Source organism: Gymnoscopelus microlampas (assembly GCF_963454915.1).
Source record: "Gymnoscopelus microlampas genome assembly, chromosome: 7".
Classification (NCBI taxonomy): domain Eukaryota; kingdom Metazoa; phylum Chordata; class Actinopteri; order Myctophiformes; family Myctophidae; genus Gymnoscopelus; species Gymnoscopelus microlampas.
Genome location: NC_139944.1, coordinates 11319967 through 11335911, shown reverse-complemented (window position 1 = coordinate 11335911; position 15945 = coordinate 11319967). Strand labels below are relative to the sequence as shown.

General features: G+C 42.0%; 2 protein-coding genes across 2 annotated transcripts in view; one reads left to right on the top strand and one right to left on the bottom strand.

Annotated features, from left to right (window-relative positions):
• The window catches only part of LOC311048429 (dedicator of cytokinesis protein 3-like), a gene marked incomplete at its 3' end in the record, with an annotated part of 256583 nt that overhangs the window by 228862 nt on the left and 11776 nt on the right, over positions 1 to 15945 (bottom strand). The gene's annotated exons all lie outside the window — the stretch shown is intronic.
• On the top strand, positions 12909 to 13613 carry LOC311049410 (beta-1,4-galactosyltransferase 1-like; the record flags this gene model as incomplete). The annotated part of the gene is given in 3 exon segments (XM_084062982.1): positions 12909 to 13136; positions 13138 to 13368; positions 13371 to 13613. Coding segments are annotated over 3 exon segments (702 nt in total).

The following is a 15945-nucleotide window of genomic DNA, read 5'->3' as shown; positions in this document are numbered from 1 at the left end:
AAAAGCCTGACTCATATGGCACATGTGTATTAAAAGTGTATGCCTTCAACTCCCATGGGCCATCTGGCCTCATTTGTAGTTCCGGGAGGAAAAAACACATGTACAAATGGAGGTTCTTTGTTCTAAAGCATGCTTTTAACCCTGTTGAACTCTCTATGACCTGATGCTGTCACACTACTTTGATGTCTATATGTATGTGCATAAGTGTGCGCACACACACACACACACACACACACACACACACACACACACACATACACATACACATACACAACACACACACACACACACACACACACACATACACACACACATACACACACACACACACACACACACACACACACACAAATACATAATGCCGACATGCATGGATTGCACATAAATAATAATTTGAATAATGCATAAATACATGAGTTAACCTATTCAATCCGGGGACGCATCGGTGTCATTTTTAGATTTCTTTGGCTATTCAAAAATAGCAGATCTGCAAGCTCATAGTGCGGCACCGAGTGCCGCGCTACGAGCTCGTAGATCTGCTATTTTTGAAAAATCGAGAACATCTGTGCAAATCTTTGAATATATATATATTTTAAAGTGAACATTTGTAACTCAAATCTCTGCTTCTAGGGAGGTCCCTGGAACCAAATATTTTACAAATGTCGCTTTAAAAAATATATATATTTAAAGATTTGCACAAATTGTCACGATTTTTCAAAAAATAGCAGATCTGCAAGCTCATAGCGCGGCACTCGGTGCCGCACTATGAGCTTGCAGATCTGCTATTTTTTTAATAGCCAAAGAAATCAAAAAATGACAGATATGTGCCTCCGGATTGAAAGGGTTAAGAGAGAGAAACATGCATATGAGAAAGGTTGAACGCGCGCGCACGCACACACGCACACACACACACACACACACACACACACACACACACACACACACACACACACAAAACTCAAAACAATAATCTAGACACACAACAAATAGTGGGAAAATACACCTGTACCCAGCATGACCTGGACAGGCTGTCATATAGACCGTTGAAGATGGTTTTAAAATGACGACCCTGTTTGTCTGTCTTTCTCATACGGAATAATACAAATGATAAGAATCTCACTGCCTCTGCCCCCCACAGGGTCATCACTGTGAATACAGAAGGGTAATTAAGCAGCTGCCCAGGGCGGGGGAGGAGTAAGAAAATAGGTTACATTGCATATGATAAAATAAGTTTCATTTTGGCGCATGGCCCACCCACGACAACCCCCACCCCAGGCACACAGAAGCCTCTCTGTGTGTGTGTGTGTGTGTGTGTGTGTGTGTGTGTGTGTGTGTGTGTGTGTGTGTGTGTGTGTGTGTGTGTGTGTGTGTGTGTGTGTGTGTGTGTGTGTGTGTGTTTGTGTGTAGAGAGAGAGAGAAGTGGTGCGTGTCCTAATCTGTGATGAGGGGGGGGGGTCAGAGCACTGACATATCTAATGCCTGATAACTTGGTATAGCGTGCAAATAACAGTTATATACTGTGCTGTGCAAGGTCTCAAAGCGTCACAGAGCATAAATGCTTGCCTGATATTTGCCTTGCAGCAGTGGGTCTCAAACTGGTTCATGTCAAGGACCCCCCCCAAAATGATATGTATTTGGCCGCGGACCCCCATCTCAAAATATGTGGGCAGGGAAGATTTGAGTTACAAATCTTTGCTTTATATCCTGGTGAGGTTTGCCCAAATGTTCACGATTTCTTAAAAATAGCAGATCTACAAGCTCATAGCGTGGCACTCGGTGCCGCGTGTATTAGGGTGTGTATTAGGGCGGCAGTGGCTCAGGGGTAGAGTGGCCGAGTAGAGTGAACTGGAAACCGCAAGGTTCCCAGTTCGATCCCGGGCTGGGGCGCTCCCCTAGAGTTAATGTCGAAGTGTCCTTGAGCAAGACACTGAACCCCTAATTGCTCCCGATGAGCAGGTTGGTGCCTTGCATGGTTTCCTCCGCCATGTTTATGAATGTGTGTGTGAATGGGTGAATGTAATGCACAATATATGTAAAGCCATTGGATAAAAGCGCGATATAAATGCACCATTTACCATTTACTTAAGTACAAAATATAAGTACTTCTTCCAACCACTGGTAAATAGCAGATCTACAAGCTCACAACACCTCACGCCGCAATACGTACTTGGTTGTGTGGCACGGCGCGCACCAAAGATAACAGATCGACAAGCATCACAAGCAAATCTGTTGTGAGCTTGTAGAGTATTTTGTGCACAACAACGGTGTGCAAACAATAGGAAATGCAGGGACATGAGGCCCTTCACCAGAACAAAAAAAGAGGGGAAAAAATAAAATTCTTTAGTGATGCAATTTTCTGTAATTTGACATTATTCAAAGACTTTGTGGGGATTCTTCTAAAACTTCACTAAATCATTTATTGGAGCTCAGTAATCTCCCACTTTACATTAGGGTAATGCTGTATATGTGTTTAGGATATTCTCATGGCAATTATGTGTGCTGTTATGGATTTTACACTAGTTTAGCTTGCTTATTTTCTTTAAAAAGAGCTAGATCTTACTCAACGATTTGAAGGGGTTATAAATTCCCATACAAACACTGTATCCTCAATGCAAACAAATGTATAGAACACAAAAGCACAGATCAAAGTAAGCTGCCAACATATATAATAGCAGTATATTAACCCTTTAAGACCTGGAACTGTGTCATTTTTAGATGTGAGCTATTTTACACTTTGGGCTATTCAAAAATAGCAGATATACAAGCTCATAGCGCGGCACCGAGTGCCGCGCTATGAGCTTGTAGATCTGCTATTTCTGAAAAATCGTGAAAATGTGTGCAAATCTTTGAATATATATATTTTTAAAGCGAACATTTTTAACTCAAATCTTTGCTTCTGTCCCTGGAACAAAATATTTTGATGGGGGTCCGCGGCCAAATACATATGATTTTGGGGGTCCTTGACATGAAAAAGTTTGAGAACCACTGATATAGAAACTTATGTTTTTCAGAAAACTGTTGGGATTTAGGAGACATGTAGAATCGGCTTCAGGTCTCAATGGGTTAAAATACAACGCATAGGGAGCATGCTTACAGATGAGACCGTGCCGTCTGTAGCAGTGTCCGCTCCATTGACTGAGCAGTAGTAGGAAGGGAACCTATTTTACAAACTCCTTCGAGTCACTATAAATCTCACCTATAAGGTAACCTACTGTACCTCTTGCAAATAATAATAATAATAATAACAATAAACTTTATTTGTATAGCACCTTTCATGACATCAAATGGAGCCCAAAGTGCTTTACATAAAAAAAAGAGATCAACAAAAGAAAAATAACACAATATAAAACAATAAGATCATAAACATGATCAAGAACAAGTTAACCCATTGAGACCTGAAGCCGATTCTACATGTCTCCTAAATCTCAACAGTATTCTGAAAAACGTATGTTTCTATATCAGTGGTGCTCAAACTTTTTCATGTCAAGGACCCCCAAAATTATATGTATTTGGACCCCCATCAAAATATGTTGTTCCAGGGACCCCCCAGAAGCAACGATTCGAGTTAAAAATGTTCGCTTTAAAAATATATATATTCAAAGATTTGCACACATTTTCACGATTTTTCAAAAATAGCAGATCTACAAGCTCGTAGCGCGGCTGCCGCGCTACGAGCTTGTAGATCTGCTATTTTTGAATAGCCCAAAGTGTAAAATAATGCTTTTTAGCTCAAATCTAAAAATGACACAGTTCCAGGTCTTAATGGGTTAAAAGGAGGCAAGATCAAAATTAAAACAATACAAGAAAAGAACAAAACAAAACATCACTACATCATCAGAAGGATTCACTTCAATAAGAAACCACACAGACTCTACCTATTGAAAGATATACTAAATCTACATTTACAGGGAACCAATAAAAGCAAGGGTAAAAAAGGTTGGTCTACGAGCTTGCTTTTAAAGCTATCTATGGCCGCTGCCTGTTGTCTGTCTGCCAGGGGGCTGGGGCTTGCTGTTTTTAAGGAATGACAAGATTATTCACTGTTGAACAAGGCATGAACGCCGGCTGCCTGAGGCGAGATACAGTATATTATGCGTTTATTTTGTGTAACCTTTCCGCTCTGCACAAACTGGTCTTTGAAACAGCACCTTAACCTATTAAGACCCGGAACGCATCTGTGTCAATTTTTGGATTTGAGCTAAAAAGCAATATTTTACACTTTGGCTATTCAAAAATAGCAGATATACAAGCTCGCAGCGCGGCACCGAGTGCCGCGCTACGAGCTTGTAGATCTGCTATTTTTGAAAACTCGCGAAAATGTGTGCAAATCTTTGAATACATATTGTCTTAAAGCGAACATTTTTAACTCAAATCATTGTTTCTGGGGGTCCCAGGGACTAAATATTTTGAGATGGGGGTCCACGGCCAAATACATATAATTTTGGGGGTCCTTGACAAGAAAACGTTTGAGCACCACTGATATAGAAACGTAGGTTTTTCAGAACACTGTTGGGATTTAGAAGACTTTTGTAGAATCGGCGCCAGGTCTTAATGGGTTAAGAAACATCCTACTTGCTGCTACTTTTTTTTTTCACCTGCATACGATGCTAATGTCTCATAATAACATTGTTCTAAATAAGTGGAAGCAGTATTTCTGCTTCATCCTTAGTATGGTATAGATTTGGCCTCAGAGAAGGCGTCGACTTTCTGTCACCTCTAATTCTGTTTGTGATTATTTCATCATTTCACGTTTATTGTCGTTTTCAGATGACTGCAGGACTATACAATGGGATTCCATCAAGGCGAATAGTATGACAACTGGCTAACCAAGGCTAACAGTAGTTCCTACTTATGTGTGACGCTGTAGTATGATCAAGTAGGGCGTTAAATACAAAAAAAAACAAATATGGAGATAGGAGGTTTTTGCCTGACAGATATACTGTATACGAGGAGAGACAGGAGAGAGACTAAGCTGGAAGAATTGAAACTAGAAAGGGGAGAAGACGCACACGCACACACGCACACACGCACACACGCGCGCACACTTTCGTGCAGTGGTGGAAAAAGTACTCAAACGTTTTACTTAAGTAAAAGTATCAATACTGCAATGTAGAAGTACTCTGTTACAAATAACAGTCCGGAATTAAAATTTTACTTTAAATTTAAAAAAATAATAATAATACTTTAGACTAGAGTAAAAGCACAAAAGTATTGGTATCAAAATGTACTTAAAGTACCAAAAGTAAAAGTACTAAAATGTTTGAAAATAGCCTAGGTATAAAATAGGGCTAAAGTGGTTAATATATGTTTTATAATATAATGATTTATATCTGCAAAGTAACTAGTAACTAACGTTTTCAAATAATTGTAGTGGAGTAAAAGTACAATATTTGCCTCTGAGATGTAGAGTAGAGTAGAAGTCAAAGTAGTGATAATTGGAAATACTCCAGTAAAGTAAAAGTACCTCAAAATTGTACTTAAGTACAGTACTTGAGTAAATGTACTTAGTTACTTTACACCACTGCTTTCGTGAGGGATAGAGAGAGGGGGAGGGAGCAAAAAAGAAAGGGTCAAAGCCGGGAAGGGGAGAGAGAGAGAGAGAGAGAGAGAGAGAGAGAGAGAGAGAGAGAGAGAGAGAGAGAGAGAGAGAGGTACTGTAGTGTACGTAACGATAACGCACCAGGGAGAAAGAAAGTGACGTGTGCTGTGCCACGAATGAAACGCAGAGATAAAAAATGCAGACAGAGGTTCCATTATTCATGTTAATGCATGTTAATTCTGACCCTGATGTCTCACACACAGCAACAGCATTCAACGTTAGACCAGAAACAACTGCTAGCTAGAGCTTGTGGAAAACGTTGGTGGCACGTCCACTGCTGTAGCGCTGACAGTATGCATGTTTATCTACTGTACTGTACTGCTGCTTTAAGACTGTACCCTATAGCAGTGGTTCTCAACCTGTGGGTTGGGACCCCCAGGGGGGGGGGGGGAGTTTTGGGGGGTCCCCCGATGACAGTTAACCCATTAAGACCTGAGGCCGATTCTACAAAGTGTCTTCTAAATCCTAACAGTTTTTGGAAAAAACCTTCTCACACCTTTTCATGTCAAGGACCCCCAAAATGATATGCATTTGGCCGCGGACCCCCATCTCAAAATATTTTGTTCCAGGGACCCCCAGAAGCAAATATCAGGCATGGAAACAGCCCCGAGGTGAAAAAGGTGACAACATGTTGTTGTTTTTTTCGGGTCAGGTGTCACAAAATTGCCCTATTTGGATTCAAAACGGCTATTGTAGCTGAAAAGCTGCAAGTTTGCATGTCTGAAAGATTTTAGTTACAAATGTTTGCTTTAAAAATATATATATTCAAAGATTAGCACAACTTTTCACGATTAAAAAAAAATAGCAGATCCACACGCTCGTAGCGCGGCACTCGGTAATAGCCCAAAGAAATCTAAAATGACACAGAATTTAAGGACTTTTAAGACATTTTTAATACCTTAAAAACAATGAAATGGAAAAAAACGGGTCAGATTTGACCCAAACACAAACGTCCAGGCCACTTACAAACAATCCACTCCAACTATTGTTGACATGAAGCTTATTAGTACCCTGTGGCCTTTGCTCCCCCGAACCCACAGTGACCTCCTCTCTACTACGCTGTGCTCTGTAAAGTGACTCAACGCATTAAATCTTTAAGACCGGGAACGCATCTGTGTGTCATTTTTAGATTTCTTTGGCTATTCAAAAATAGCAGATCTACGGCACTCGGTGCCGCGCTATGATCTGCTATTTTTGAAAAAATCGTGAAAAGTTGTGCAAATATTGGATTTTTTTTCTTTATTTTTGCGGACATTTGTAACTCAAATCTTTGCTTCTAGGGGTTCCTGGAACTAAATATTTGACAAATGTTCGCTTTAAAAAATGTATAATCCAAGATTTTTCCACGAATTTTCACGATTTTTCAAAAATAGCAGATCTACAAGCTCATAGCGCGGCACTCGGTGCCGCGCTACGAGCTTGTAGATCTGCTATTTTTGAATAGCCCAACGAAATGTAAAAATGACACACAGATGCGTTCCCGGTCTTAATGGGTTAAGATGCCTGTGAGCCATGGCGCAGTACGCTGTAGCCTCTGGCTTGTTCCACACTCTCTCTCTACCCACAGACTGCTCTGTGGCCCAGAGGCAGCTCACCCATTACTGAGCCATTATAGTAATTCAATACGACCATGCTGTCTGGTCGGTGCATGCTTGCATGTACACACACACACACACACACACACACACACAAATATACACAAATACTGTATAGGCAACACGATGAGATCATGTAAACTAGGGCTGTGCCGATTGGGATAGGTTGAAGCTTCATTCAAAACGTCGTCGGCGTTCAGATTCTAAATCAAAGCCATGCGACGCGTTGTGAGCTTGTAGATCTGCTATTTTCAAATATTTTAGTACTTTTACTTTTGGTACTTTAAGTATATTTTTATGTCACTACTTTTGTACTTTTACTCTCAGAGTTACAGACTCATAAGGGCATAAGGGTCCATTTGGTTCCTAACTATCCATCATTTAGCAGAGGACCCCCTGGAACTCCCTCAAGGACACCTGGGGGTCCCCAGACCCCACTTTGAGAACCAATGTTGCAGAAGCTTTGAATCCATGTAAAACAAGAGGGTCTAATAATAACAACATGGTTTCCATTAGGTTCTCGGCCTTCGTGTGGCCAGTATGACGTCAAGTGGTCTATGACATCAGTTCTGTGATGTCAGTCGTCTCCATTGGCAAACGTGTTCAGCCCAATCCCAACCACCATTCCAAAAGTGAAATAATTCAAAAAGTATAAAACATTTATGTGACACATATTCAGGGACTGACTTCCTTACCTTACTGGCAGGTCTAGTTTATGTGCACGGGCGAGCGCACGCGCACACACACACGCACACACACACACACACACACACGTGCACACACACAGGCAAGGATGCCAGACAGCATATTCTGTGTCTAAGACTAGACAAATAGGCATAAATCCATAGCCACACAAGATGCAGCAACAAGCTGAAAATCTATTTCCATGCGTGCGTGCACGCACGCACGCACGCACGCACGCACGCACGCACACACACACACACACACACACACACACACACACACGCACACGCACACACGCACGCACACACGCAGTGCCAGAAACATACATGAATCAACTGCTAGGCTTTACAAGCTCTGAACACAGACTCAGCAATGGAAGGCGCGAGACAGCAAGGAAATATGAAGAGGAAACACAGGGCACTCTTGCATGAAGAGAGACACACACAGACCCCAACAGAGGAAGGAATCAGTAGAGAGAAGGAAACACTACATCATTACACGCAGTCCAATCATTAAAATCTAATCTGTCATCAGCTACCTTCGTGGTTCTTTCCCATGGTGGAGAATGGAACAAATGGAGGAGAAAAAACAAACAATATAATGTTACATAAATTGCCTCCACGTTTACTGGCTGGTTTGCCATGGAATTTGTTGTGCAAATGTGTGCTCTCTAGTGATTTTGGTGACCCCAGTGCCCTTTCCTCTAGCGCAGTGGTTCTCAAACTTTTTTCATCCCAAGGACCCCCACATTGATATGCATTTGGCCGCGGACCTCCATCTGAAACCGTTGTGTGCCAGGGACCCCCAGAAGAGAAGATTTATGTTAATTATCAAAATTATTCAACATTTTCCAAAAAAAAATGTAAGTGACGCGCTGTGAGCTTGTACATTTGCTATTTTTGTTATAAATATATATTTTTTTATAAATGGAAAAAGTGGTTAGAATGATTGTGATCAAGGACCCCCGGGGGGTCCCCGGACCCCACTTTGAGAGCCACTGCTCTAGCGCCACCACTAGGCTACAATTTCTACTTGCAAACAAGCTACATCTCTCAAAATCTAATTGACAGACTGCCATGAGATACGCTGAGCTCCTCGGAGGATGGCCCCTACAAATTTTGGTGACCCCCATGGCCTTTCCTAGAATGATGTGCTGGAATGATGTGGCAAGCATGGACTAGTAGTAACATCTGAAGTCTGAAAGAGTTGGTGTGGTTGGCGCGCGTATATACAGTCTACGGCAGTGTTTTGCCAAGGACCGCCCATACCTTCTTCTGATTGGATGAAATGAAAGAACAGGAACTGGCCGCTTCTACCGAAAAAGGGGGCAGGGTCACATTCAAATACGTCCCCCGAAACCCAATTCCAGACACCTGCCTCGGTGGCATGCCTCACTAATCATTAGACGTTCAGTCCCAACTTCCTGAGATCGAATCCCGCTGCTGCTACAATTTTTTCAGACAACCGCAGACTATTTTCTTTTGTATAGTATAGTATAGTTTTTGTCTGCGACGGAGGCACGCCGCCTGAAGTGGACTTGAGCCACGAGAGGCAGGCGAGCCAATAGCATACGATTCACATAGTTGTCATACTCGCCAAACCATTCAGTGACACCTCGTCCCCTGTGGATGGGGGCATTGTCATCCTGGAAGAACCCACTCCCGTCAGGATCGCAATGTTTCATCATAAGATACAGGTGATCACTCAGAATAACTTTGTCTTGATTTGCAGTGACCCTTCCCTCTAAAGCAGTGGTTTTCAACCAGTGGTCCGGGGACCACCAGTGGTCCTTGGGGGGCTACCAGGGGGTCCCCAGCTAAATTAACTAACCTAGCCTCAGAATCATTTTAACCACTTAGCTTTGGCTATTCAAAAATAGCAGATATACAAGCTCATAGCGCGGCACCGAGTGCCGCGCTATGAGCTTGTAGATCTGCTATTTTTGAAAAATCTTGAAAATGTGTGCAAATCTTTGAATATAAATTGTTTTCAAAGAGAACATTAACTCAAATCTTTGCTTCTGGGGGGGTCCCTGGCACAAAACATTTTCAGATGGTGGTCCGCGGCCAAATGTATATCAATTTAGGGGTCCCTGGCATGAAAAAGGTTGAAAACCACTGCTCTAAAGGGACGAGTGGACCAAACCATGCCAGGAAAATAACCCCCCCCCCACAGAGCCACCGGTAGAGAATATGGTGAAGGATGACTCATCTCACCATAACACTTTTTTTCCCACATCTCCGTGTCGGTGCCTGTATTATTTCTTGCTCCACTGAACTCTTAAATGTGCATTTGTCTTTGTAATGAGGGCTTGATGGACTGCCAGTCTACTGTAACGGACAGTTCTTGCTGACACAGTCTGATCACATCCTGCGTTGCCATTCTCAGTCACTTAAGTTTGTCCTGTTTGTCCCTACGTACTGGTAGTGGTGGAACAAGTATGACATTTCTTTACTTACAGTAAGTAAAAGTATCAATACTGCAATGTAGAAACACTCTGTTACAAGCAAAGGTCCAGTAATCAAAAAGGTTACTTGAGGAAAAGTACAAACGTATTGGCATCAAAATATACTTAAAATACCCAAAGTAAAAGTACTCATTATCCATTTCACAAGGTATTATGTATAAAATGTATTAAAATCCTGTGAAAATAGCAGATCTACAAGCTCAAAAGCTTGTAGATGAACTTGAGGATTGAAGTTTAAATACTGTAGGGCTGAAGTGGTTAATATATGTTTTGTAATAATAATTCAACTAGTAACTACAGTTACTCAAATAATTGTAATGGAGTAAAAAGCACAATATTTGCCTCTGAGATGTAGTGGAGTAGAAGTAAAAATATTGAAAATTGGAAATACTAGTAAATAATAAATAAATAAAAACTCAAAATTGTACTTAAGTAGTACTTGAGTAAATGTTCTTAAGTTACTTTCCACCTCTGCATACTGGTAAATATGAAAGGGTATAAATATGAAGATGGATGAATACATATTATTGCCCGTGTTTATATTATGTGAGGTTTCAATGAATCTCACAACACAATGCAAGTGCAAGCATTAAATTGACATACTGTGTACTTACAATTATTTTTTACCTTGTAAACCTGTGATGTGACAATAAAACTGATTCTGATTCTGATTCTACAATCAGTAAGTATCAGGAATATCTATTATGGTGCAATTATACATGTTTTCCATAGGTTAATATACAGTTGATATTCTGTCATGAAGCTACAGTAGGCCAATTATAAATAATGATACAAATATCTTTCAAAAGGACAACTATTAGTGTAGATGATGATAGCACAAAACAGCTAAACCTGACAGAACTGCAATGGTTCATTACATTTCATCAGCTGTGTCTCCAAGGTCCACTTTATTTCATGTTTACTGTTGAATGAACACACAGTGGGGACCAATACTGACACACACACACACACACACACACACACACACACACACACACACACACTCACACACGCATGCAAATGCACGCACGCACACACACGCACACACGCACACGCACACCAATCAGATTATCTGTCCAACAAAGCCAGTGGCCGGGCATGCATGCTGTCCTATTAATGTGAGTGAATGAACAGGAAGTCAGCGGAGAACAGGTCTTAGTGGATCAAACATCTCTGCCTGCACACACACACACACACACACACGCACGCGCACGCACACGCACACGCACACGCACACACACACACACACACACACACACACACACACACACACACACACACACAACGCGTCGCGATGCGATGCGTTGTGAGCTTGTAGATCGGCTATTTTCAAATAAAATATTGCGGGGAAATTATAATAAGCAGATCTGGCAACCCTGGAGGGTGCAGTGGAGTAACTAAAACATTTTTTTTCATCCGGTGGATTATTTCACATTTTGGTCAAAAAAGTGTATTTTAGACGTGAGGTGGGTGAGGCTCAGAAAGGAAAGTAGGCTTTCAACATCTTAAAACCGTCTTTGTTTTGGTGAGTATCAAAAGTGTATTTTTTATTTTTACTAGAGACGAGAGGCTGCGCAGCCTGCGCTTACCGGGGGTGTTCAGGCAACGGATGGAAAGTACCATAGCGTTAAAGGACGACTTCACCGCTTTTCAACCTATCTTCATATAATTGGTCCTCACTAATACTCATGATAAAATGCTACCATTTTTTTCTACTCGTCTGTGTCTCATAGGAGGGCTGTGGACAGTTCTACCAGTGACATCATCGTTAGGCATGATTTTTTTTTTCAACAAGATTTCACATTTTTTTGTTGCATTGCAACTTTCCAGGAATAGAAAGCCTGCAGTTTCTATTAGCTTGGATTCCCCGTTGATGATGTCACTGGTAGACGGGACTCTGAACTGTCCACAGCCCTCCTCTGAGACACAGACCGAGTAGAAAAAAATGGTACCATTTTATCATGAGTATTAGTGAGGACCAATTATATGAAGATAGGTTGAAAAGCGGTGAAGTCGTCCTTTAAGGAGAACTCCTTCTAACGCTATGGACCAGAGCTGCTGTTCATTGGAGTGAATGCTCTACTGTAAATTAGCGATTAAAAAAAAAAAAAAGTATTCCAATTAGATTATGAATTGATCGTGATTTAAAGGGAAACTCCACCGCCAAGCAACATTAATATCATTTTCCAGATAGACGCATAAGTGATTAAGTCTCCCTATGTGGCTGCCAGAGCCATCTCTGCACAGAAACGGGGCCATTTAGACGAGTGAATTTGGTTGACATATAAATCATGATGACATACTGTACCTCTGCACCCAGTGGTGGACAAAGTACTCACATTTTTTTACGTAAGTAAAAGTACGAAAGTATTGGTATCAAAATGTAATGTAAAAGTAAAAATACTCATTATGCAGAATGTACCCTTTTACGTTTTCAAATGTATACAAATCTTTTGAAAATAGCAGATCTGCAAGGTCTCAGTGCGTCGCATCGCGACGCACTGAGAGCTTGTAGATCGGCTATTTTCAAATGGCCGAAATATACATAGGGCTGAAGTGGTTAATGTATGTTTTGACCGGCGGTCGGTTTCGACCACAAGACTGTGTGTCCTCCCAGAAGGTGGCCGTGATCATTCCCTTCAGACACAGAGAGGAACACCTTGCATTTTGGCTCCACTACGTCCACCCCGTTCTGCAGAGACAGCAGCTGGACTATACAGTGTACGTCATCCAACTGCATGGTGAGGAGACCTTCAACAGAGCTATGGTGATGAATGCTGGTTTCGCCGAAGGCCCTGAACGATCGTCACGACTACGATTGCTTTGTGTTCAGCGACGTGGACCATGTTCCTATGGACGACCGGAACAAATATGGCTGTTTCAGCCAGCCCAGACTTCTGGCTGCCGCCGTTGAGAAGTGGAACTTCCAGTTACCATATCCCACTTTCTTTGGAGGAGTAACGTCGCTTAGTAAAGAGCAGTTTTTGAGAATCAATGGTTTCCCTAACAAGTACTGGGGATGGGGGGGGGTGAGGATGACGACATTTACAACAGGCTTACGCTTTTAGGTATGTCCGTGTCACGTCCCAATGGAGAGGTGGGGAAAATGAAGACCATCCCTCATGCGAGAGACGCAGGAAACCCAGACAACCCAGAGAGATGGGACCAAATCGCTCACACCAAACGGACCATGGCAACAGACGGGATCAGCTCTCTGTCCTACAAGGTGGTGAGGACAACGAGAGGACCGTTGTACACCAAGACATGACACTGTCGCCTCACAGTCGCCACTGCCGCCTGACAGCTAGAAGGTCCTGGGTTCGATTCCCGCAGGGGACGCTGTGGGCACTGGGGGAGGCGTGTTCTCTCCTCCGCGTCATCAGTGCCCACACCCTAGATGGGGTTGGCGAAAGGGCCTCTCTTCCCGGTGAGGCCGGTCATTTTGACATATGTCGCAAAAATTGGGAAAAATAAACTGTGGGAGGAGTAGCGCGCCAAAATAAAGTTTATCTAGAAAGAATAATAAAGAGTATAGAGTACTATAGTCTGGTTGCCCTGTTAGGGCAACCACACTAATAAAGAGGGAAGAGTACTATAGTCTGGTTGCCCTGTTAGGGCAACCACACTAATAAAAGAGAGACCCTGAGTAACGTTTCCCATTCATGACTTCATGTCTATGGGCCCAGTTTAAATGGTTGGGGAGGAGAGAGCGGTATCAAGTCTATAAATAGCATTTCTATCTAAAATATTCATCAGTCTAAGTGAGAGATGGATGGATGGATAGATCATCCGATGCCACAAGTTCGAAAAAGATGCTGCTTTATCTATATAACTATATGAATAGGACATAACCGGCATGCCAATATATACAGGGTATGGGCATATACTAATGACATCAGGGATCTCCATATATGGGCATAAAAAGGACACAGGTAGAACGGGTACTCTGACAAAGCCCCCGACACTATGACTCAGACATATCGGTCGGATCGGCATAACGTAGGTATGTCATTAAAATGTATCTGTAATCCCTTATTAATCGACTGTGTCAATTACATTTTTATCACCGGTCAATCAAAGGGTAACATTTGAAATGTAATCGTCAGGATTTCGTTGCCTACAACACTCGCTTTGCGAGTTCACTCAACTCCTTGGAATTTTACAATACACAATAAAGACAAGCATTTGGTGATTCATTCATTTTGGTGACATTTTTACATGATTCATCATTGTTCAATTACTAAAATTGGATTTTCTATTGATCACCTCGAGATGATTTTATTATGATGAATTGAAAGCATTAATGAGAGAGAGAGAGAAAGAGACAGAGAATCAGTGAACCATGAGTCCTGGACTAATGGTCTGTCATTTAAAACCACGTCTCTCATTCTAGCTCAGTGTTTTGTCTTAGTTGTTCCATGTTTATCTCCCAGAGACCGAGTGTGTGATTTGGTTTATCAGTGACCATGGTAACAATAATACATAATGAATGCATTTGTACATACAGCTCTATTAAGAATATACTGGTGGGTCTAAAGAGTATACGCAATCGTTGTTATTAGAAGACGAGATTAAAACTGAATCAAGTGAATGATGGAGTCCCCCGACATTCACACGCACACGCAAACGCACACACACACACACACACACACACACACACACACACACACACACACACACACACACGCACACGCACACACGGCATGCCCAGAGGCAGATAAACGTACACACCGACAAGCAGACAGAAAGAGACAGATTTGGACAGAGATAGATGGGGCCATCCGAAATAGATAATTGAGCCACGGGATCTGCCCCGCAGCCTGAGTGGGGACACCCACTATTTGAGAGAGAGAGAGCGAGAGAGCTCAGAGAGAGCGAGAGCGAGAGAGACTGACAGACAGACAGACAGACCGACTCGGATAAAACAATGGAAAGTCTCCCAAAGAGGCCAGGATGAGGCAATCATGCAGGGCATGGGTGTAGAAGAGAGCAGCCTGTGATGCTGGTTTGTTAGCAGTTTTCTGACAGCTTTCTGAAAAAACTTATGTCGCTATATCAGCGGTTCTCAAACTAATTCACGTCAAGGACCACCCAAAATGATATGTATTTCGTTCCAGGGACCCCCCCCCCAGAAGCAAAGATTTGAGTTAAAAATGTTCGCTTGAAAAATGTTTTATATATATTCAAAGATTTGCACAAAATGTTCAAGATTTTTCAAAAATAGCAGACCTACAAGCTCGTAGCGCGGCACTCGGTGTCGCGCTACGAGCTTGTAGATCTGCTATTTTTGAATAGCAAAAAAGTATAAAATAATGGTTATAGGTAAAAACAAAATCTAAAATGACACAGTATGCGTTCTGGGATTGAATGGGTTAACCCAGACACCCCATTAGGACTCTGTAGTGAGCATCTGTAATCAGGAGACAACGAGCGTCAGCCTCCTGAAACACTGGAGCTGCTCTTGATCATCCTTCCGAATAAACACACAGTTAACCCATTCAATCCGGGAACGCATCTCTGTGTCATTTGAAGATTTCTTTGGCTATTCAAAAATAGAGAAAATGTGTGCAGTCTTTGAATATATATAGATATATATATAT